Genomic DNA, 22,861 nt, shown 5'->3' on the forward strand with positions numbered 1-22,861 from the left:
TAAAAGGTACATTTTCAAATTTCAGTTTATTAACTTTAATTATTAATTTCATGTTCGTTCTTTATTGTTTATTTTTTAGGTGTTTATTATAACACAGACAACATATACAGTTATTTTAAACACTTTCAATGGTGTTATGAAAATTCAAAGGGTTTTCTTTAAAATTATACCAAATTTTTGCATTTACACCTCTGCATGTGGATTTGGGAAGCTTTTCAATTTGGGAGAGCAAAATCCAGGCGGAAGTTCCAAAATAACAGCCGAGTTTAACTGGTTAACATACTCTAAATGTCAAATTAGACAACCAAACCAAAATCTATAAACTATAAACTTCTTGTATATTTCCAGTAGACTGTCTGTATTTGAGTGGTTTCTCTGGCCTGGCCTCTCTGTGCTTCTACACAGGCTGAGCTCCAAGAAGGATTGTGAAGCTATAATGAGTTGCAGGTCCAGGTCCTCCCTTTCCAGCAGTCCCAGAGAAAGCCTAATCCCGTTAGCTGTGCTTTCTCACGGATAATCCCTCCACTTGCCAACCTGGCCGTCCTTCAGCCTCTGCCTCTCCCTGGGATGACTGTCTTCTGCTGAAAACAACAGGTAAAACCTTAATTAATCAGCAACACTATCAAATATTAATGCTCACGTAGGCATTCTGTTTGGTTAAACTTCATTTTGAGGTGTCCTTCTTGGAGTGTGCTATAAAAATCTTTATTTAATTATGCATAATTTACTTTGTTTATTCATTAAATGGCTATAATGTTAAACAGGGACACTGTCAAATAAAGTAGTTTTGGAAAGTTTTACTACCATGTTTTGTTATTGTTACCTCTTTTTTTGGTGTATGGGGTATGTGCCTAGTTTATTATGATTGTTTTTTTTTTCTATGTTTCTTTTAAACTTGGGTGGGTTGTAACAAACAAGTTGATTAAATTAGATTAAATTGCTTAAATCATGCTTAACTATTTCTGTTTAATTATGTTTATTTCAATGTTACATGCTATTTTGAGTGTGTGTACTGTAATTGTTTGGGATTATTTTATTATTAGTAAGTCATTTCTGAATTAACCTAATTGAAAACTGCATATATGTTATAGAAATTATTAATATTTGCAAATAATCCCCTAGCGCCAAATTTTCAAAAAAAAACTAGCAAGTGTTTTTAGGTGTTACTGGAGATTTTTAGAGACTCTCATGTGTCTGTACTGTACCATTCCTAAAGTTACTCTTCGCAGTGAGCTGCGGGATGCCATTAGACTGAGATACCAGTTAGATGAGGAGCACTGTGAGCTTGTTAAGAGATCTAGTGCCTGTTCAAATAACATTTCTCAGTGAAAAGACCGCCGAATCACAAACAGAAATTATTCAGTTCATGTGAAAAATGGTAAAAAGATTAGTTTGATAGATTGTGCATTACAATTGTTTAAATGTTTATTATTATTATTATTATTATTATTATTATTATTATTAATATTATTATTATTATTATTATTAAAATCTAATCACAAAAATGGCTAATTAACTGTACATCTGGGTGCCCAAACTTAGTCCTGGAGGGTGGGTGTTCTGCAGAGTTTAGTTCCAGCCACGATTAGACACACCTGGGCTAGCTCATCAAGCTCTTACTAGACATTCTAGAAACATCCTTGCAGTTGTGTTGAGATGAGTTAGACTTCAAATCTGTAGGTGGTTCCTTTAAATATTAAAATATACTGGGGATTGACATTGACTTTTCTCATCACCAGCCACTTTGGCTATTAGATTTCTAACATTACTAGCCTCTCGCCCTTTTCACTAGCCACACTTTTGTTGTTTGAAGTTGTTTGTGAAAATATATTTTACATGCCAAAATTACTTAATTTAGATGTTGTGTTATGTCCACATGCCTCTTATGCCATTTGTTTCACTTTTTGTTTGTGTTGCGTATGAGCTTGCCCAATGTGGATGAGCAAATGGGTTGTGTTGCATTGCAGTTAGTTTTTACTTCACATGACTTTTCAGGCCTGAAAAGGATTCACCAAATATATCTTTGACCTCATCTAAAATAAATAAATTAATATTTATTAACCACAAATTTTAAATGTGTCAAAACAAGCTAAATATAGCTGTATACATGCACTTTTAAATTCAACAACTGATCTTTAAAAAATAATTTACATTTTAAAAATAGCTTTTGTCATGTATCTAAAATATGCATAGTAATCTGACTTGCTTAATGGTCCCAGATCACCAGTTAACTACACATAAATAGGGAGTTAATCTCATATTAAAGCAGTGTTATTGTAAAAAGAAACTGTGGGTGCATGATCATCGCTTTTTGTCCAGTCTATTTCAAAGAGAACCGATCGCATCAGTTGGGTTTCCTTTAGGCACGGTTGCTTCGCAAGTAAACCGGAGCGAGTGATCATCCTGTCATTTGGTATTCACCTGCTTTCTTTTGCCTCCGTGAACAGTTTATTGTCAGTGGTGCTGCTTCTCGATTCTAAAATCACATTTGCACAAACATTGGGCCGTGCTTATTGTCGAATCCTGCTTTTAATAAAACTATAATTAAAACATTATTTTCAACCAGCCAAAGTGGCTAGTGGGAGTGTCTGTCTAACCCGCCACAGCTTACATTTACCCGCATTTGGCGAGTTGGCGGGTGTTAATGTCAAGCCCTGTATATATATATATATATATATATATATATATATATATATATATATATATATATATACAGTTGAAGTCAGAATTATTAGCCCCCTTTTGATTTTATTTTTTTAAATATTTCCCAAAATTATTTTTAACAGAGCAAGGAAATTTTCACAGTATGTCTGATAATATTTTTCTTCTGGAGAAAGTCTTATTTGTTTTTTTTCGGCTAAACAAATAAAATAAAAAAATTTTAAAACATTTTTGGGACAAAATTATTAGCCCCTTTAAGCTACTTTTTTTTTCAATAATCTACAGAACAAACCATCCTTATACAATAACTTGACTAATTACCCTAACCTGCCTAGTTCACCTTATTAACCTAGTTAAGCCTTTAAATGTCACTTTAAGCTGTATAGAAGTGTCTTGAAAATTATCAAGTAAAATATTATTTACTGTCATCATGCCAAAGATAAAATAAATCTGTTATTATGTATGAATGTATGTATACTTTTTAACATAGTAGTTTTATTTTTCAAAAATTCTAGGGCCACATACCTGGAATTGCTTATGGCCCCCAAATCACTAATTCCACCCCTGTTAATTAACACAAATTAAAATGAAATAAAACTATAACTTATCAGACCCAGTGTCAGTTGAATTGCTGTGGGTTTTTTTTTTTTTTTTTTTGGAGAATATATTTAGACTTGAAGTGGGTCACAGCTCATTTCCTCACCCATCCTCAAATGTCAACCCATATGAACCTCCTGACAGCTGCTTTGACTAGGAGTAAATCACCAGTCCATGAATCTCCTCCATGGCTCAGTGTTTTCACCCATCTGCTCCAAAAACAGTTCTGCATTGTGCACTTCACTCATAATGTGTTTCTTTATTTGTTGTTTTGGACTTGTGCTTTTTTGTATATGGGCTGCTACTGAATCAGTGGTGAACAAGCAAGTTTGGAGGAGTTTTAAATGTATGACTAATTCAGATTTGAAGTAGGAAGACTTAATTTTTTTGGTCACACTTTATTTTGATGGCTCATTTGTTGAATTTAAGTTACATTGCATCTATGTCAACTAATTCTCATTAGAATATAAGTAGACTAATAGGTTTGAGTTTGGGGGTTAGGGTTTGTAAATTGAAATGCACTTGCAAAGTTTATTAAAGTCTGTTAAATGTTTGATGAAGGGGCAGTATCAACAGATATTAAGCAGACAGTCAGTACTAATACTCAAATGGACCATCAAAATAAAGTGTTACCTTTTTTGTTCGTAAGTTACACAGTATTTAACTGTAATATAAACTGTATTTTACTGTGGGGCAGTATATTACTGTATTTTAAAGTTGCATTGTGACAGTTGCTGACAGTAAGTTATTGTAAATTCTACAGGAAATTGTTAACAGTGTAGGTTTGTTTTGAATGTGTTTAAACTGAACTATTTTACGTATTGGCAGAAAAGTGGCTAATTTGTTTATGTATATCATATGAATTCATTCATACAAAATCATAGGATTTTTTTAAAAAGAGGCGTGCCCCCAAACCCCACCCATAAACCCAACCCTCATTGGGAGATGAGCAAATCATACTGAAATGTATGAATGAGGTCGCACACTCAAAGAAATGAGTCACGATTTATGAGTCACGGTTGATCACCCTTAGACCACTTGGGGTTAACTCTTAAATTTTATTTCATTTGTCAGTTTTTTTAAAACGTATGTTGTTGAAATCCTTACAATCAATCTAAATCTGTTCAAATCCCATACAATTAATCAGTTAAAATATATAAATATGGTACAAATACAGTATATACTCTATTTTACTGTAGTAAAAGCCTGATCCAATTAGTTAAATTCTACGACATTGATTTACTTAATATTCAGGGGCAAAATTGATGCAGCTCCATATGTCACACGATTAATAAGAAGCATTTAAAACACATTAAATGTGTTGATATATTAAATCTTGTTTGTATTTGTTTCATTTATGTTCAACTAACAAATTAAGTTTATTAGTTCTGTTATTTTCCCAGTAATGGGTTGCATCCACTGTGTAAAACATGAGTAGTGGATTGTTCATTCCACTGTGGCGTTCTATGAAATGGAGACTAATGCGAAGGACAATAAATGAATAAATAGTTAGATGTTTTGATTTGATTTGATTTATTTATTTTCGAACAAAAATATCATAAATAAAATATCATTAACAAAAAATACATTTCAACATGGTCGAAAATGGAGCAGGTTGAAGCACATGCTTATTATTTTCCCACCCCATTACCACATACATCATTCGTTTATTTCTTCATTACTTATCTCTTCTTTTTCATGAAACATATTTTATCCTTTTGGCATCTTTGACAAATTATATGTTTGATTCTATTTGTACCTTTACATTTTGTAACATAGACCCAAAGGAAAAAAGAAATCAATAGCACTGCAAATAGCATAATACCCTTCTCATTTAGTTATGTTAAAAGTATGTCATCCAAATGGATGATATTTTATATGCAATCTGAATATTTGTTGGGCCAAAATATTTGTGTGTGCAAATTCATACAAATTAGCCACTAAATCAAAAGTTAGGAAAGGCTGTGCGATTGATCTGTAATGAAAGATTGAAAGAGTAGTTCTTCTCTATAAAAAATAATTTCAGGAGTTCACACTTAGCGGATGATTGTCAATAAAGCTTGTTTGGCATGCTGTCCCAGGAGGTTTGAGATGAGATAAGATGTAAACCAATGAGAAAACTCTGGTTATTTATAGTGAGTAAAGAATCGTCTGATAGGATAATTAGTCGTCAGCTAATGCTGGAACAGCTGTGAACAATAATAAACACGTGATCCTCTCGAAATTTGTTCAGAAATAAACTTCTCTAAAATCCTGATATTTTCTCACCCCCTAGTCATCCAACACTCTCAGAAGTAAATGCACATTTCAGTATGTTTGGCCTGCACAACATATGGCTTATATGTCATGAAATTGCAAAAAAATCAGTTTGCATATTTTCAAATATTTGAATTACAAACATGTACAGATGTTTTCAAATGTAATAGCTGTAATTTGATATGCTTTGTTCACACTGTATATGGCCATGTAAAATGTATTTGATAACAGGTATACCTGTATACATATTTGGAGTTCCAGTGGTTGAAAAAATATATACGTAAACAGCCTTTTTTGCAATATTTTGACATATATTTTGGCAGTATTTTAAAAATATGTAATATCCAAGAATGAACCTGCATGTCATGTATGTAATTTGCATATATTTTCATATATTAGATTTATACTGTATATATGAAGCAAACCCCTCTCTTGGTTGTAAAGCGCTCTGGGTGTATGGCCATACATGATAAATGTGCTATATACTGTAACTGCACATTAAATGAACAGTAAAGAATGTCAGTGAAAGCTACAGTAAAAAAAAAAAACTGTAAAGCAGCAATAGTGAAAGCCTACATGAACCAAAATAGTATCACTGTATTACACATTAAATCACTATAATTTAATAAACAATACTTTTGCTCTCCTAATATGTACAAATACAACTTGTTACAGTGAAAATATATATTTTTGGTTTAATAAAGGGAAAAAATACCATAACAAGCAAGCAATTGTCCTAAAATCAACAGTATAAATCTGTGTAAAAACACATTTTGTTGATGTTTACTATAACATTTTCATCATAAAACCTTCAAAAGTTTAACAAACACCTACTTTGAATTCTATAGTAACAAGATGTTAAACATATGTTTGTTGAATAAGTGCATTTTAAAGCCATCTCTTGAAATGTGTAGGCACTAATCTGTACCTTTGATGAATATGGACCCTTAAGGTACTCCATGTTCCTTTTGAACAGGAACTGTCCCAGTGACAGCTCTAATACCATTATTTTTGAGGGTGTTAATTATTTCTTCAGTGGAAGACACATTTACACTGCCTGACAGAATTCTTGTTGTCGATCCCAGTTGTCAGAGCAACAAATAATAACTTTGACTTCTAGTTGATTGTTTGGAAAAGTGGCAGAAGGCAGATTTTTCAGATGAATCATCTGTTGAACTTCATCCCAATCATCACAAATACTGCAGAAGACCTACTGGAGCCCAAATGGACCCAAGACTCTGAGAAATCAGTCAAGTTTGGTGAAGGATCAATCATGGTTTGGGTTTACAATTAGTATTGGGGTGTGCGAGAGATCTGCAGAGTGGATGGCAACATCAACAGCCTGAGTTATCAAGACATTTGTGCTGCCCATTACATTACAAACCACAAGAGAGGGCAAATTCTTCAGCAGGATAGCGCTCCTACTCATACTTCAGCCTCCACATCAAAGCTCCTGAAAGCAAAAAAAGTCAAAGTGCTCTAGGATTGGCCAGCCCAGTCACTAGATATGAACATTATTGAGCTTGTCTGGGGTAAGATGAAGGAGAAAGTATTGAAGATGAATCCAAAGAATCTTGATAAACTCTGGGAGTCCTGAACGCTTTCTTTGCCATTCCAGATGACTTTATTAAGAAGTTATTTGAGTCATTGCAGAGATGTATGGATGCAGCCCTCCAAGGTCATGGGAGTCATACACAATATTAATTATTTTTCCACTGCAGCATGACTTTATATTCTATACTGAACATTATTTCTATTAAGTGACAACTCTTTTGTCTACGAAAAGTCAGACCTTATTGTCCAAATTAAATCATTTAAAATCAAGGCATAATTATTTTATTCGAGTAAAATAATTGTAATAGAGGCCTTTGCCTTTCATATAAGCCACTTTGGCAACCAAACTAAAAGTCAAGTTATTATTTGTTATTCCTAAAACTTGGATCAATGACAAGGCTTTTGTCAGGTAGTGTGTGTTTATGAGGAAAACATGATTTTTCTCTATAATGTGGACTTCTATGCTGCTCAACTTCCAAACTGCAGTTTTAGTGCAGCTCTACATGGTTCTGGCTCTGGGATGCAAGCCTTTATGGGTAAAAAGTTTTTAAATCTTTAGTTTTAATGAGAAAATTGCATTGATTCTCTAAATAAGTCCCTTAATTGGAAACTTGGATCATGTTATGCCCTTTAAGCTGCATTGAAACTACAGTTAGAAAGTTAAAAAAAGTCCACTATATAAGCTGCATGTTTTCCTCAGAAATAATCATGTCTTTTCAACTGAATGAAAAAATTGCATTTTTGAAGACAAGGGGGTGAGTAGATCATCAGTAAATGTTCATTCTGGAAGTGAACTAATCCTTTAACAGTCTCAACAGGCCAACGAAGCGTCTACGGTCTCAGCCTACATCTGTGTGTGCTCAGGTGTAAAGTAGAGCAGGTACAGTTAGCCTGTGCTGTTTCCACAGGTGTTCAAGCCTGGAGAGATTAGGGTCAGATGCATTTATCAGTGATTAACAGTGACATGAGCCCACACAAACAGCCATGATCCCATTGGCGCAAAACCCTGGTGACCAAGAGCTTGAAGAACCGATTTATTCAAATATGTCATGCCAACTGGTTTTAGACAATGACCAGTGCTTTACAGAAAATGCGTGTTATTTCTTCTGTTAAACACAAAAAAAAAATAAGATATTATGAAAAATGTTGGAAACCGGTAACTATTGACTTCCATACACTTTTACACATTTATTGGATTTACAGATTTTGCGGTTGCAAACAATTTATATGAGCTGAATTCAAGCAAAAAAAAAATAAAGTTAACGTTCAATTTAATTTGTTTGTTAAATTTAGCCCATATAAATTGTTTGCAACCATTTACCTTAAAAAAAATTGTAAATCCAATGATTCATTTTTTCAGAGTAGTATTTGATTTGCCTATGGAAGTCAATGGTTATTCAAGATATTCATTATTATAACATATTTAAGATATATTAGCTAATTCATTAATAGAAAGTGATTTTGTAGTTATTGTTGGCTCACTTCTTACAGTATTGACGTCATTTTAAGTCTGGCAGAATCGTGATTTTAAACATGTAAATTATACTTAGCATTAAGGTTTTTATACCTCTTATAAAGGAATACATCTGCATAAAACATGTTTACATTGAATATTGCATTATTTGCTAAAAAGATCTAATTATATACATTTAATTTAATTTTATTTAAATTGGATTTAATTTAAATATTTTTATTTTAAACGTATCATTGATTCTATTAATATATTAATTTTAAGTAATTTTATTTGTTTGTTGTTTACAATATCAATGTTTACAGTATCAATTCTTGGTTTGTTAAGCACAAAGATTCGTTTAAAAACTTTTTCTAAATTCAGTTCTGATTTCCAGCAAATGAATAAATGAACAATATAGTTCTATCCAAACACATGTCCTACTCTTAAACCTGACAGGTGGACAAATCTAAACTCTTTTTATTAAAGCAAATGTAAATGTGCATATAATAAATAATTATTATAATAGTATTATACAAATGCACACGGTCATGAATAAACTAAAAAAAAGCCCCCTCCCCCAATATGAAAATGGCATAAAGGCAGTCGTTTTTATATTTATGTAGAAAATAATAATTTTTGTAACATTTTAATCTTTATTTTTTCATATTTAAAAATATTTGTATATTGCTGTACATCCTGTGTGTATTAAGCAATGTGTAAGCGTTTGGACCTGCATAGGCGCATAACTAACTATCTTAACACTAATTCCTGTGACTTTAAACTGTAAGAATAAAACAGCAAAAGTCTACAAAGGTTATGAAAAATGATAAGTGGTCTCTGGCTGCCATCTAGTAGCTAAATGGTAGATGACAATTGAAATTCTGTGTATTAATGGCTAACATGGGAGGCCTTTTAAACATCCAATATGGACATGATTGGAAAAACAATGTGTAAATAAACTAAGTTATAAGCATGGACTAAAATTGTTTTAATGAAATAAGAGTGTTCATATCGTTTCACGGTGTGATCTTTCTTGCAAATTCTATTACTCTGAACCGACAAAAAGTGGTCTTGTGCTTTCATCTAGTGGCTACAAATAGTAATGCATTTTGAGACCTTTCTTAGATAGCATACACACGCTGTGTGTAAATGAACTTCTTATATTTGTCTAAAGAGAAAAATGCAACTTTTTTTCATAATTATTGATTTAGGCAGCCCAGACATTTTTACAACACTTTTTGCCATATGCTTGAACCCCTAAAAATCCTAACAAATACAACAGGGTTTCATCACTACATGCTTGAACCCCTAAATGTTTCAATTAAATGTTGTGAATGTATATGTTTTTTTAATGAACATACTGCCACTCGAAGGATAGCAAATCTTGAGCAAATTAAGGTGCAAAAAACTCAATTGTGTTATAAAATGCAATGTTTTGTGTTTTAATGTAACATGTTCATTATAAAATGTTTAAAAAAAAAAGATCAATATAATCAATACAATTAAAGAAATGTTTTTAAAGTTTTGAAATAAATTACGAAATGACCACACTCAAAAAATGATGTCTGCAAAACAGTTGCAAACTATTTTTTTGTGTTGAATTTAAACAAATTAAATGTAATACATTCTACTTAGTTTTCTTGTTTAAATTCAGCCTAAATACATTGTTTACAGCCACTTAACGTAAAAAGAAAATTTGAGTAAATCCAGGGAATCATCTCTGAATAATTTTTTTCAGTGCACTTTGGCAACTTTGTAATGCAGTTTGATATATTTACCTTCAGCCAGCAGCTGACCCTTCATAAGAAAAGATTAGGGCACCCCTGTTTTAGATGATTCTTTTTCAAGATCTTATTTGACATTGAGCTTTTTTTCTGTGTAAATGTGTGTGTTGACAGCATGTTTAGCTGGGTGATAAAGGTTGTTCCCCAGCCTCCTGATGCTCCTGGCAAACTGGGAGAGGAGGATAAAAACAAGACCAATGATGCTGCACCGGTGAGTGTGTGTGTTTGTGTAAATGCTCATGTACACACACATCAGTCTACTTTATGTACACGGTTTTCACTCTGTCCATACTGTTCTTTAGGAGGCGACGAAAAAAGAGGAGGCAAAGCAAGGTAACTAAATGCGCTCCATCAAATGTGACTGCGGCCTCTGATTAATGGCCAACACTGAATCACCACATTATGGGGAAAAAATTACTTTAGGGTTTTTCCCTCATTCAATTTTGATGATGTTGTTTTGCAGAAACTTCCAAGCCAAAGGAGGAGATCTCAGAGGAAAACAGGTGATGTTTGTGTGTGTTCGGTGTACATGTGTGTGTTCAATGTCTCAAGACGATATAACCCAGCCAGACCTAATTACTCTCTCTCTCTCCCTCTCTCTCTCTCTTTCTCTCTAGCTCTCAGAGTGGTGTTTTGAGTTGGCTTTCTCAGGGGTTCAGCAGTGCTCTTCCTCAGCCAGGGAGCTCATCCAAACTGGGCAATGCTGAAGTTAAGGTATTGCTAAGACTGCTATTAAGTCTTGGCTAAAAGGTTTATCTAATATATAATAATAAATAATAAATGTAATAATAAATACATAAATTGTTTGAAAGCACAGACTGTTAGCTTCTTACAGTAGCTAAATTATACAGATCCTAATACAGAAATGGTTCACTCTATAATGAAAATTTGGTGATAATTCAAAGAAATTAAATTTAGCAAAATAGCAAAAAATAAAAAATAAAACTTCAAGTCAAGCTCAATCAATGCCTCAATAGTCAAAAAAGCATAGGCTATATACAACAACAACAACAATAATAATACTAATCTCAATAGCCTGACAATACCATATGCTCTCTAAGATTTCATAATAATGACTGATCATGTTAATGAAGCAAACTGTTTTTAATCACCTAACAACAAAAACAAAGTAATATTCTGCGTTGATTAACCACTGTATTATTGCCTGAGTATTAATAAGACGAATTTTTATACGATTACTATTTTATTTTATTTATTTTTATTTATTTATTTTTTTGGTATTTTCTGAACATTTCCAGTCAAATGCATAATAATTCTTACAATATTACATATTTTAGCATAACGTGCGAAAAAAATAACAAAAAACAAAAGGAAGGATAGAAAAAAAACAAATAAAGAACAGGAGCGGGTATACATAACATTACCATAGAGAAGAGGAGTTTAGCTGTTTAAGTATATTCACAGTCCTGGTCGCTTTACGAGTTGAAAGTCCTTTAAGAGTCTCAAAATAAATTTTTAAATCAGCCTTGAAATGAAAGATGTTAGGCGTTCTCTCCCACCATTTACATTTGTGTATATGAAACTTGCCCAATAATATCACCAGATTAAACATAAACAGGAGATTCTTATCTAGATATTTTTTATCTATAAAAAAGGACATCTCTTTTCTTAATAATAATTCTATGACCACGATTACTATTTTAAATTTAATATGTCAAGCGAAAATTGACTAAATAAATGGTAGCCAATCATGTAAGAGTATATTTTGACGAACAAAACTAACATCCAATCATAGCCTATTAGCGGTTAGTGAAGGCGGGACCATCTGGCGTCAGTGTCAACATTGAAGAAAAGTAAAATGTCGGAGCGATGCCATAATTATTTAAAAAAAAAACATTGAATGAACTTTAAGGTATGTTGAAACAAACTATACAACTTACTGTTTATGAATTGTAGGTCCTACTATCGTCTTATTTAATCACTAAATCAGTTTCTCAACCACAGAAAGTGTCAAACAGCTTATCAGTTATTACATTTTCCTTTGAAAAGCATTGAGTTACGTTAACATACTTAGCAGAGTTTATGTGTCTATATAATTCTATATATTTAGTTTAATAGAAATACATTTTCTGAAAAAAATACCTGTATAATTTCTTGGTTGCCTGTTTTAATTTAATTACTTATATAAGTTAATTTAACAGGAATATCACTTCAGTTTTTTTTTTTCTCAATCTACTTACAAAGCTAAGAAAATAACTAAACATTAAACTATTAGTGAAATTAAACTTGTCTTACTCTGTCTTTTTGTTCATTCACACTTAATGTTTTAATTCAGTACAGTTCTGAGACAGATTATCCATAAACATTTCTGTATTTTCTTACTAATTACATTTTTTGTCTTTATGTTTACTACGGATTGAACAGCAAGAGGCAAATGCAGTGAGCAACAGGTACGATTTATATTATATGGATTCAGTGTGTACTTATTTTGTAATTTACAGTTGTTTAAAGCATTTTTGTGTAGCTGTGTGTTGTGTGGTTCACATTTGTATCTATGTGTGTGTGTCTGTTACATTAATGTTTTCATGAGTATTACACGTTTTTTCATCACTGTATCATGGATGGCAGTAACACGTCGGACCAGTGAGTAGTCTGTTAGTGAATGTAGCTCCTGCGCAAACATGCAAAGCTTTACTGCAAAACTGCATGAGTTTATTTAATGCTCCACACGCCACACGCAAGAGACTTTATTGCACTGAGCTGTATTTCCATAATAACCGCTCAAGGCAAAAGACCCTCATGCTGAACAGACATAAACTTTAGCATTCCAATTTGCAGACTACTGGCTTCCCTAGAATATTTCATATGTATATATATATATATATATATATATATATATATATATATATATATATATATATATATATATGTACACAACAGTTCTGCCTGGATCTCGAATTTGATTGGCTGATAGCCAAGATATATTTAAGTAATGTCAGCATCAGTACAGCCTCTTCACCCTTTGTGTATTACTCCGCCCACATACAGCCAGCAACAAGCAGACACTAAAGTTTGACAAATATTACTGCTGTTACACAAGAAAATATACTTTTGAGGCTTATTTTAGCCGAGAATGTAGTTGTTTAGATTGCAACTATGCAGTTTATTTGCTAAATTAGTGCCTATTTTAAAATATTTAAAATTTGTGAGACAGCTGGTCGGCGAGAGTTGACGTTTTCTATCCACAAGATGGCGACAGAACCGCATAATAAACCCTTACGCTTAGAAGATATAACAGTCTGATTTCTAACTATAGCAGATCAAATCAATATTAAACTGGTGAGCACACCAGCCAACACTTCCTTTTTTCATTGGAGTATCCCGTATTTAGGTCGAGACATCCCGTTTTTTTTTAATCCTTAAAAACTCCCGTATGTTCACCCACCGCCTCTTTGGTACAGTCTGTAAACTAAACACCCCCGGGTTGCCAACTTTGGTACAGTACCCTATTTAAGTGGCCACCCAAAACTCGCTGCATCCTGTTCTCAACCTCACCCCCGAACACCCTCTCCCCCCCCCGTTCTCCTGGGTTTTCAGAGACATGCTGGCAGGTTCGATGATCTCCCTTTCAGAACAGCAGTCTGGTAGCTTAACGTTAGTGGATTCATTGTAATTTCGAGGTTAATTATTGTGAAATCCCGATTGCAACAGAGAAACGCTGTAGACTGTAACGCTGTAAGAAGATATCTCTGTAGATGGATGGCATTTCATGTCACCTTTAGGCTTATCTTGAAGTATAAGCAAAATCAGCTGTTTTGTCATCACTTTAGACTATAGACAGTAGACACTAGACATTAGACTATAGACACTTTGAGTCTATAGACAGTCATTCAAACACTAGCTTTAAAGTGACGTTGGTGAATAAGTAACGGCTTGTGCTGTTTTGACGTCAGCTGCAGATGTGAATGAATGGCGGAAGAAAGTAGTTCCTAAAAAAAAGTGTTTTAGATTCTCTGTGTTTGATTTTCTTATTTACATACAGGTTTGTGCTGTTGAATTGTTGTATAAACGCAATATCAAACTCGTAGCAGTGCGATATGGCTGTATATCAGCACTGGTGGGACGCTAAAGCACGCTATATATATATATATATATATATATATATATATATATATATATATATATATATATATATATACATATATATACATATATATAGTGTTGTTTCAGCTCATTTTAATTAAGTAGTTTGAACAAATAAAAAATCTAAACAACTACATTCAAGCCTAAAAAGCCTCAAAAGTACATAATTTTATCCAACAGCTGCAATATTTCTCAAACTGTAGCGAGCTGTTTAGTTACTCTAGTCTTAGTGTGGGCGGAGTAATACACAACGGTGATAAGACTCGCTGATATTGCTTTAATATCTGATGGCTATCAGCCAATCAGATTCAAGAAACAGACGAAACTGTTGTGTGTATATATATATATATATATATATATATATATATATATATATATATAAAAAAAAGTATAAATTTTATATATTATTTTATATTTTATATATATAAAAGTATAAACAATTAATAAAAATAACTTCTTTTAAATAATTTGTTAAATAGAAATTTATATATATATATATATATATATATATATATATATATATATATATATATATATATATATATATATATATATAATTTTATTATTTTTTTTTTAATGGTAAAAGCTGATTATTTTTTCAACAATACAGTTTTTACAGGTAGTTTTACGTGATCTTTCTTTAACCTTGATCTCAGTTATGAATAGTAGTTAATATTATAAATGTTGAAAAGAGTTATCACTAAATAATTTGTTTTGTGAAACTGATCTTTTTTCAAGATTTGAAAAATCCAAAGAAATGTTTTTACAGAAAAAAACAGATTTTTTTCTTGAATCAATTCATTTTATATTCATTTATTTATTTTTTACCTTACTTTTATCTAACAGTTTTCTCAAAGTTATTAAATTAGCAGCAAATCAGTATTTGATCATTTTCTAGAAGGATTTTTAAAGAGTCACAACAAACACTGAAGCCTGAAAATGTAGTTTCGCTTTACAGCAATACATTTTATTTTTAATTATTTTCAAATTGAAACTACAAAGCTGTAGCTATGTTTATTTTAAATAAATAAGTGGCTACATGGTGGCTCAGTGGTTAGCACTGCTGCTTTACAGCAAGAAGGTCGCTGATTCGAATCCTGGCTGGGTCAGTTGGCATTTCTGTGTGGAGTTTGCATTTTTCCCCATGTTGGCGTGAGTATTCTCCGGATGCTCTGGTTTCCCCCACAATCCAAATACATGCAGTACAGGGGAATTAAATAGACTCAATTGGCCATAGTGTATGAGTGTGAATGAGTGTAAATGGATGTTTCCCAGTACTGGGTTGCGGCCAGAAGTGCATTCGCTGCGTAAAACATGCTGGATAAGTTGACAGGGGACTAAGCCGAAGGAAAATGAATGAATTAATAAATAAATAAATGTGCATTAATAATAATAAATAGGCAAAAATAATCTGCATAAGAGACTTCTTTATAAAACTTTTAACAAACCAGAAAGGAAAGTTGATGTATTTATTAAAGGCTGCTGCTTTACCTTTTTTTCCTCTGGCTGAAGCTGTTTTGCTTTCACACTGTACTCTGCTGCCATCTAGAGTCAAAATAGAGCACATCAGCTCCTTTGCATTCATTCTCATCCTCACTGCTGCTGATGGACTGTATCTTTTCCTCCATCAGGGCTGGAATGATAGGCTGGATTGTGCAAGGACTGGGAAAAGTGGTTCCTCAGCCGGATGAGAAATACAAGGGTCACACAGAGCCTGAAGAGGTCACAGAGGTAGACACACACACAGCACACGTCGACTAATCCCACAATATTACACTGGGGCTTAGTGCAGGTCGATCACTTATTTGCTTATTTATCAAATGCTTTCATGCACATTTATTCATATGTTTTCCTGCAAGTTTACTGGATTTGCCGCAGTTTACTGAATAAGCTCATTAGCTAAGCGTATTGGAATAAGTGAAGCATATTAATGATTTGTTTGGGTTTGTATTTACGAAGGATGATCATTCATGTGTTTAATAATAATCACTTTGAATTAATTTAAAATTTGTTTAATTTTACAAGTTGATGCCACTTTTTTAGGTTAATATAATGCAAGTAAAATATTGCTGGCTTAATTTTTTTATTGAATTAAATTAGTTATTCTAGTCCCACATCTGTCAAAGTGATAACAAATATTAAGTTAACTTTAAAAATAAATCTGATTAGCTTATTAAAATAAGCTAAACTAACTCAAATACATTTCATAGATATATACATTAGATGTCACCTGGCCTATTGTTGCCTATTGGACGGAATGCGTCAATAGCGCCGCCATCTTGGTACAGGGTAGCGCTCCTTTGAAATGAATGCGGGACCAAGGTACAGTGGAGGACTGTGGCCATCCAAAGCCAGAGATATGCACATATACACATATATCTATGATCGGGAGTTTTCCTGGATGTTAGGATGTAATTTTTATTTTCTAATTACGAAAATTATAATTTTACATCACTTTTCTACATTGATGGATCAGAGACCGCACGGGCATTCCTGACAAAAAGCTTGTGTTTGTGTGTACAGAAATGTACTATCCACCCTCCCTGTTAAATTTGATCTAATCCGTGTCCTGAAACACACCCTCTCTCCTGCTTTCACTTCTCATACTGATGGAGGGAGCGAATTGTTTGTGAATGAATCCCCCGAACGACTCTTTCACTAGCCGACAATAATACAAGTTTCTGGCAGCGCAGCATCTCGTTGTCATATTTCTTTTGCATCGTTTGCTGATTTTATTCAACAAAACTAGCATGAGCCGAGTGTTTAGTGCGAGTTGGAGCTGCTTTGCCCTGTGGTGAATGCAGTAAGTTCAATTCAATTCAATTCAGCTTTATTTGTATAGCGCTTTTACAATGTAGATTGTGTCAAAGCAGCTTCACATAAATGGTCATAGTAACTGGAACGGTGTAGTTCAGTTTTTTAGTGTTTGAGTTCAGTTCAGTTCAGTTTAGCTCAGTTCAGTGTGATTTAATCATTACTGAGAGTTCAAACACTGAAGAGCAAATTCATCGATGCGTAGCTCTACCAATCCTGAACCATGCGAGCCAGTGGCGACAGCGGAGAGGTAAAAAAAACTTCACCTGATGGGAGTGAAGAAAAAAAACCTTGAGAGAACCAGACTCAGTTGGGCACGACCATTTTAATTTCTCCGCTGGCCAAAAGTCTTGTGTAGAGCTTCAGTCGCCGTGGTGGAGGCTGGAAGAAGGCCTCAGCAAGACTCGTCTGTCCCTGGAGCGTCGCTGAATCAGACACATGTTCTCCACTCCCCACGACCATCAGCGCAGCAGCAGCTCAGGATATGGCCTGGTCCCGGATATGGAAACCTTGGGATCATCTCGTCGCTGGTCTTGGATCCAATCAGTGACTCCGCATAATCTGAGGACCTCGGGATGAGTATCCCCAGGTGAAAAATATCCCCAGGTGAAAAGTGACTGTATTATCATCAATAACGCTACTGTTTAGCACAAAAGTTCAGAACATACAAAAACAGAAAAAAACTTAATATTACCTATGAAATGTTCTGCCTTTGTGCTTTGTTTTCTTTGTTTGCTCGTTACTACACCCGTAGACAGCGCTAAAGTCCCGCATCTTCACGTAGTAACACTGTCTTGACTAGTGCGGTTGAATGACATTTGTCCTGGGAGCACTGTACCAATGTGGCGGCGCTATTGACGCATGCTCAGGGTCTCTATGCGATAACCAGTGTAAATATCTATGAATACATTTGTTGTCTTGATTTTTAGTCATTATTTTTTCAGTGTTGTATACATACCGGCATACATGTATTGTGTTTTACAATATGTGGTAAAATGTAGTACAGCTTTGTTTTACAGTGTATTTCTCACATCCATACAGTATATTTTTAACATTTTTTTGTTTATGACCGTAAAGTGAGCTCTGTCACTGTTGAATTAATGAAGTTAGTGTCCTGCCAGAGCACATGCTAGGTCTCAAAGGTGTCTTTAGGTTTTCTAGGAGCTTCTGTGAGAGTTTTATTACATTTCCATTTAGCCTGCAGCTGTTCCAGTGGTTAAAGTGGATCCTCCAGTAAGTACAGTGTTTCTGAAGCAAACTATGGCAGGATCGCGCTCGCTGTGTCAACATTAAAGGGGCCATGTTCATACTTTTCCACATCAGCTGCTAAAAAGATACTGATATTTAACATCTGATGTTTAACATTAAGCTTTAGTTTCAGCAAATATTGATAATTCTTCATATACAGTTGAAGTCACAATTATTCGCCCTCCTGTGAATTTCTATTTCAAATATTTCCCAGATGATGTTTAAAAGAGTAAAGAATTTTTCACAGTATTACCTATAATAGTTTTTTCTTCTGGAAAAAGTCTTAACTGTTTTATTTCAGCTAGGATAAAATATATTTATTATATAAAATATAGATGGATAAGTTGGCGGTTCATTCCGCTGTGATGACCCCGAATTAATAAAGGGACTAAGCCGACAAGAAAATGAATGAATGAATGAATATTAATTTTAAACTCAGTATTATTAGCGCCCTTAAGCATTTATTTTATTGTCTACAGAAGCAAACACCGTTATACAGTGCCTTGTCTAATTAACCTAACTTGCCTAATTAATCTAGTTAAGCCTTTAAATGTCACTTTAAGCTGAATACTAGTATCTTAAAAATGTCTAGTAATACATTATGTACTGTCATCATAGCAAAGATAAATAAATCAGTTATTAGAAATGAGTTATTAAAACTATTATGTTTAATAATGTGTTAAAAAATAATCCTCTTTCCCTTAAACAAATTAACGTACAGGGGAGGCTAATAATTCAGGAGGGCTAATAATTCTGACTTCAGCTGTAGGTATATATCTATATACAACTGCACAGTCATATGTCCCCTTTAAGATGTACAGACACAGCAATCTAGCATGTAAACTGGAACTGCGAGCTACTAGGAAACCAAACAAGCTTCTTTATGATCTCCGCCTGCGTTTCTGTCTTCCCACAGTAATCAGAAGCATTTAGAACAGCTATAGACTAATGTATTATTTATTTAGTTCTGTTAAAATCCTTATAGGCCATTTCAATGAGGTGATATCATTGGCCCGTGAACATTTCCAGCTTGTCATCCAACTATTTCATAGAGGCAATTCAATCATAACGTAATGTTAAAACAGCTATCATGCCATTACTTATTAATATGTGGCTCTTTTTGGATTCTCAGAAGCTATGGAACTTAAAAATGTAAAACAGGAAATACGTTGCGACCATTGTTATTGTTTACATTCTTCAGAATATAGCACAACTATATGTTATCAATGCTGTATTTAGCTTTACAACAAATTAAACTTGCAAACACAAGCTTGTCTGCTTTAGGTAGTTCTAAAGTATGCTGAGCCTTCAAAACAAATCCCTTGATGAGAAAGGCTCCTAAATTGAGCTTCAGATTTCCTAAAGCTGTCAAAATGCTCTGTCAAGCTTCTCAAATGCTTGCATGGCTTGCAGATTAAAACAGTCGGCTTGCTTATACATAATGTATGCGCCACATATGGGTGTTTCTTCAACCATAATTTTACACTTGTTATATGGCAGGGGTGTCCAAACTTGGTCCTGGAGGGCCAGTGTCCTGCATAATTTAGTTCCAACCCCAATTAAACACACCTGAACCAGTTAATCGAGCTCTTTGTATACTAGAAACTTTCAGGGAGGTGTGTTGAAGAAAGTTGGAGCTAAAGTATGCAGGACACTGACCCTCTAGGACTGACTTTGGACACCCCTGTTATGTATATATTTGCCAATTTTACATGCATGTTATGTACAGTTGAAGTCAGAATTATTAGCTTTCATGAATTATTAGCCCCCTGTATATATTTTTCCCCAAGGTCTGTTAAACAGAACAAGAAGTTTTTTTTCCAACACATTTCTAAACATAATAGTGATACTCATTTCTAATAATGTCATGATGACAGTATGTAATATTTTACTAAATATTTTATATTCAGCTTAAAGTGCCACTTAAAAGCTTAACTAGGTTAATTAGCCAAGTCATTGTATCATGATGGTTTGTTCTGTAGATAATTGAAACACAAAAATATTGCTTGATAATAATAATGCTGACCTTAAAATGTTTTTTTTTATATATATAAAATTTAAAACTGCTTTTATTCTAGCTGAAATAAAATAATAAAGATTTTCTCCCGAAGAAAAAATGTTGTAGGAAATACTGCGAAAAATTCCTTGCTTTATTTGGAAAATATTTGAAAAGGAAATAAAAACATCACAGCAGGTGAACTGTATGTACATAAAGTAAGATAACGCCTTTTTAAAATTGTAGGTCTGCTTTAAAAGGGTTCTGTAATGTTTTATTTAAAATATGTCATAGAAATCTCAGGTGTTCACAAAGAATCTTTGATGTTTCAATTTCAGTTTCACTTCTGCAAATGCTCTTAGATTTTTTTGTGTATATTTTTAAATGCAAATGAGCTGTTGCCTCCACCCCCTTTTCCAGAAGAGGGTGGAGCCCTGTGCCCAAAAAAACATAGTAGGACCCAATTAAATGAGTTTATTTTCAACAGCTTCTGAATTAACGTGTCAAAAGTTGAAGAAACACTGATATGTACCTTAAAATTATTTTAAAAACCTTATTAATTACAAAATACACTTATTATAGAAATTACGCTTATTATAATTTATACTTATTAACAATATAGACAAAGACAAAAGCACAAGACAATCTAGAGCAACTGTCTCAATATTTTAACACCAAGATAAGTTGTATAAAGGGTTCTTTGTTTTTTCCATTTCTTTACAGGTTCAAGAGATCAAAAATGTCCGTGGTAAGTCCAGCCTATTTTAATAAAACACTCATTATCATAATGGTCATAAACTTAATTTTTACAACTTAAATATTATACATGATGAGAAACTTTTCATTCATTGAGTAAATATGAAAACTTTCACAAATGTTTTACTATCGTATCAATTAATTTACACCTTTTTTATACCATATTTAAAGTGTATGAGATATGGAGAAGAGACCCAATTTACAGTTTTATGATAGTGATGAATAATTATGACAGATACAGGACAGTATGAACAAATTCACGCACTGGGTTAAAAAAAAATTGTTTTAAAATTTAATCTGAACTTTAGGTTTGTCCATATTTGCCCCGAATAGAACCCAGCATTTAATAGTTTATAAAAACAAGCACAAAGTGTTTTTAAGAGTCATAAAACTTCACAAAAACGAGTTATAGTCAAAAACTAGTGTGGTTTAATTATAAACCAATTTCGAGAAGATCACATGCTTATGATCAACACGGCTGGCACCTCATTTGCTCTGTAATCTGCCCTATTAGATGATTACCCCCCCACCCCACCCCCAAAAGAAAACATAGTCATTGTTTGATTTTTGTAAACTCTTGGCAATGATTATTTTGAAAGAAAGTGAATACAGTGAAGTGAAATGACACTGGTGTCCTGATTGTGGCTGTCAGCAGATGATCTGGTGGCTGATATTCCAGTGGTGGAGGTTGTGTCTGATGAGGAGACGGACGCCGCTAACGTGCCCTTCTCTCCCAGGTATCTGATCATCAGCTCTCAGACACTAATCAGTCAATCATGGCTGAACTCGGCTTCAGATCAGCTCTTTCTCTTTCAGGGTAATAGAATGGATCAAGCATGGTTTCGAGAAGGTCATCCCTCAGTCTCCTATGCATCTTCGTCCTCCGTCTGCTGCAGAAACACCTGCCCAAAGAGCTGCTTCTGCTCCTGCAACTCCCTGCAAACAAGAGCCAGGTAAGCCTTCAACAATCTGGGCTTCCCATGGAATTTTGGGGATATCATGGAGTTTTAGAAAGTCTGTTCCAGGCATTAAAAAAAGGAATTATTCCTTTCAGTTATTAGAGATCAGTTATTAAAACTATTATGTTTAGAAATGTGTTGAAAAAATCTTCTCTCCGTTAAACAGATATTGGAGAAATAAATGTATTGTACAGGGGGCTAATAGCTGAGGAGGGTTAATAATTCTTACTTTAACTGTATGTGTTTGTGTGCGTGCGTGCTTATGTGTGTGTGTGTTTTGTCATTAGCACCTGCACCTGCCCCAACCCCTGCTCCTCCACCTGCACCAGCCCCAGCACCTGCACCTCCTCCTCCACCTGCAGCTCCACCTGCACCTGCACCCGCACCTACACCTGCAGCTCCTGAGCAGCCCAAAGCAGCTGAAGACTCCAAAGGCAACAAGTAAGTTTTCATTTAGCTTTTGTTTGCTTTGTTTTGTATTGCTTTTATATGTTTTATTTCTGGTTTTGTTCGATTTTTTGGGGGGTGGTTTGTTTGTTTAATAATTTTTGTTACTGTTTTGTCATTTTTTTTAAGGTTGTGTTTGTTTTGTTGTCTACAGCTTTAATTGTTTAGATTTATTTATGTTTCATTTGTTTAATTTTTGTTTAATTCATACATTTTTTACAGAGTTTGAATT

The 22,861-nt window shown here is 33.7% G+C and overlaps 1 protein-coding gene across 13 annotated transcripts in view; it reads left to right on the forward strand.

The window, feature by feature from the left end:
* The first annotated feature begins 472 nt into the window (after window positions 1-472).
* cngb1a (cyclic nucleotide gated channel subunit beta 1a) overlaps window positions 473-22,861 on the forward strand; it is a 64,900-nt gene continuing 42,511 nt past the window's right edge. For 2 of the 13 annotated variants that reach the window (XM_009293846.5, XM_009293847.5), the window contains exons 1-13: window positions 473-594; window positions 10,420-10,516; window positions 10,608-10,638; window positions 10,769-10,808; window positions 10,923-11,019; window positions 12,691-12,716; window positions 12,895-12,909; window positions 16,041-16,140; window positions 18,421-18,456; window positions 21,191-21,215; window positions 21,876-21,960; window positions 22,040-22,176; window positions 22,470-22,623. In XM_009293846.5, the coding sequence (XP_009292121.1) occupies window positions 10,421-10,516; window positions 10,608-10,638; window positions 10,769-10,808; window positions 10,923-11,019; window positions 12,691-12,716; window positions 12,895-12,909; window positions 16,041-16,140; window positions 18,421-18,456; window positions 21,191-21,215; window positions 21,876-21,960; window positions 22,040-22,176; window positions 22,470-22,623 (842 nt within the window). In that variant the 5' untranslated portion in view covers window positions 473-594; window position 10,420. Of the gene's footprint in view, window positions 595-10,419; window positions 10,517-10,607; window positions 10,639-10,768; window positions 10,809-10,922; window positions 11,020-12,067; window positions 12,179-12,690; window positions 12,717-12,894; window positions 12,910-16,040; window positions 16,141-18,420; window positions 18,457-21,190; window positions 21,216-21,875; window positions 21,961-22,039; window positions 22,177-22,469; window positions 22,624-22,861 lie in introns of those variants that run through there. The other 11 variants (XM_068214943.2, XM_068214945.2, XM_068214946.2 and 8 more) reach the window with 11 other exon arrangements.

Source organism: Danio rerio, chromosome 18 (assembly GCF_049306965.1).
Source record: "Danio rerio strain Tuebingen ecotype United States chromosome 18, GRCz12tu, whole genome shotgun sequence".
Taxonomy (NCBI): domain Eukaryota; kingdom Metazoa; phylum Chordata; class Actinopteri; order Cypriniformes; family Danionidae; genus Danio; species Danio rerio.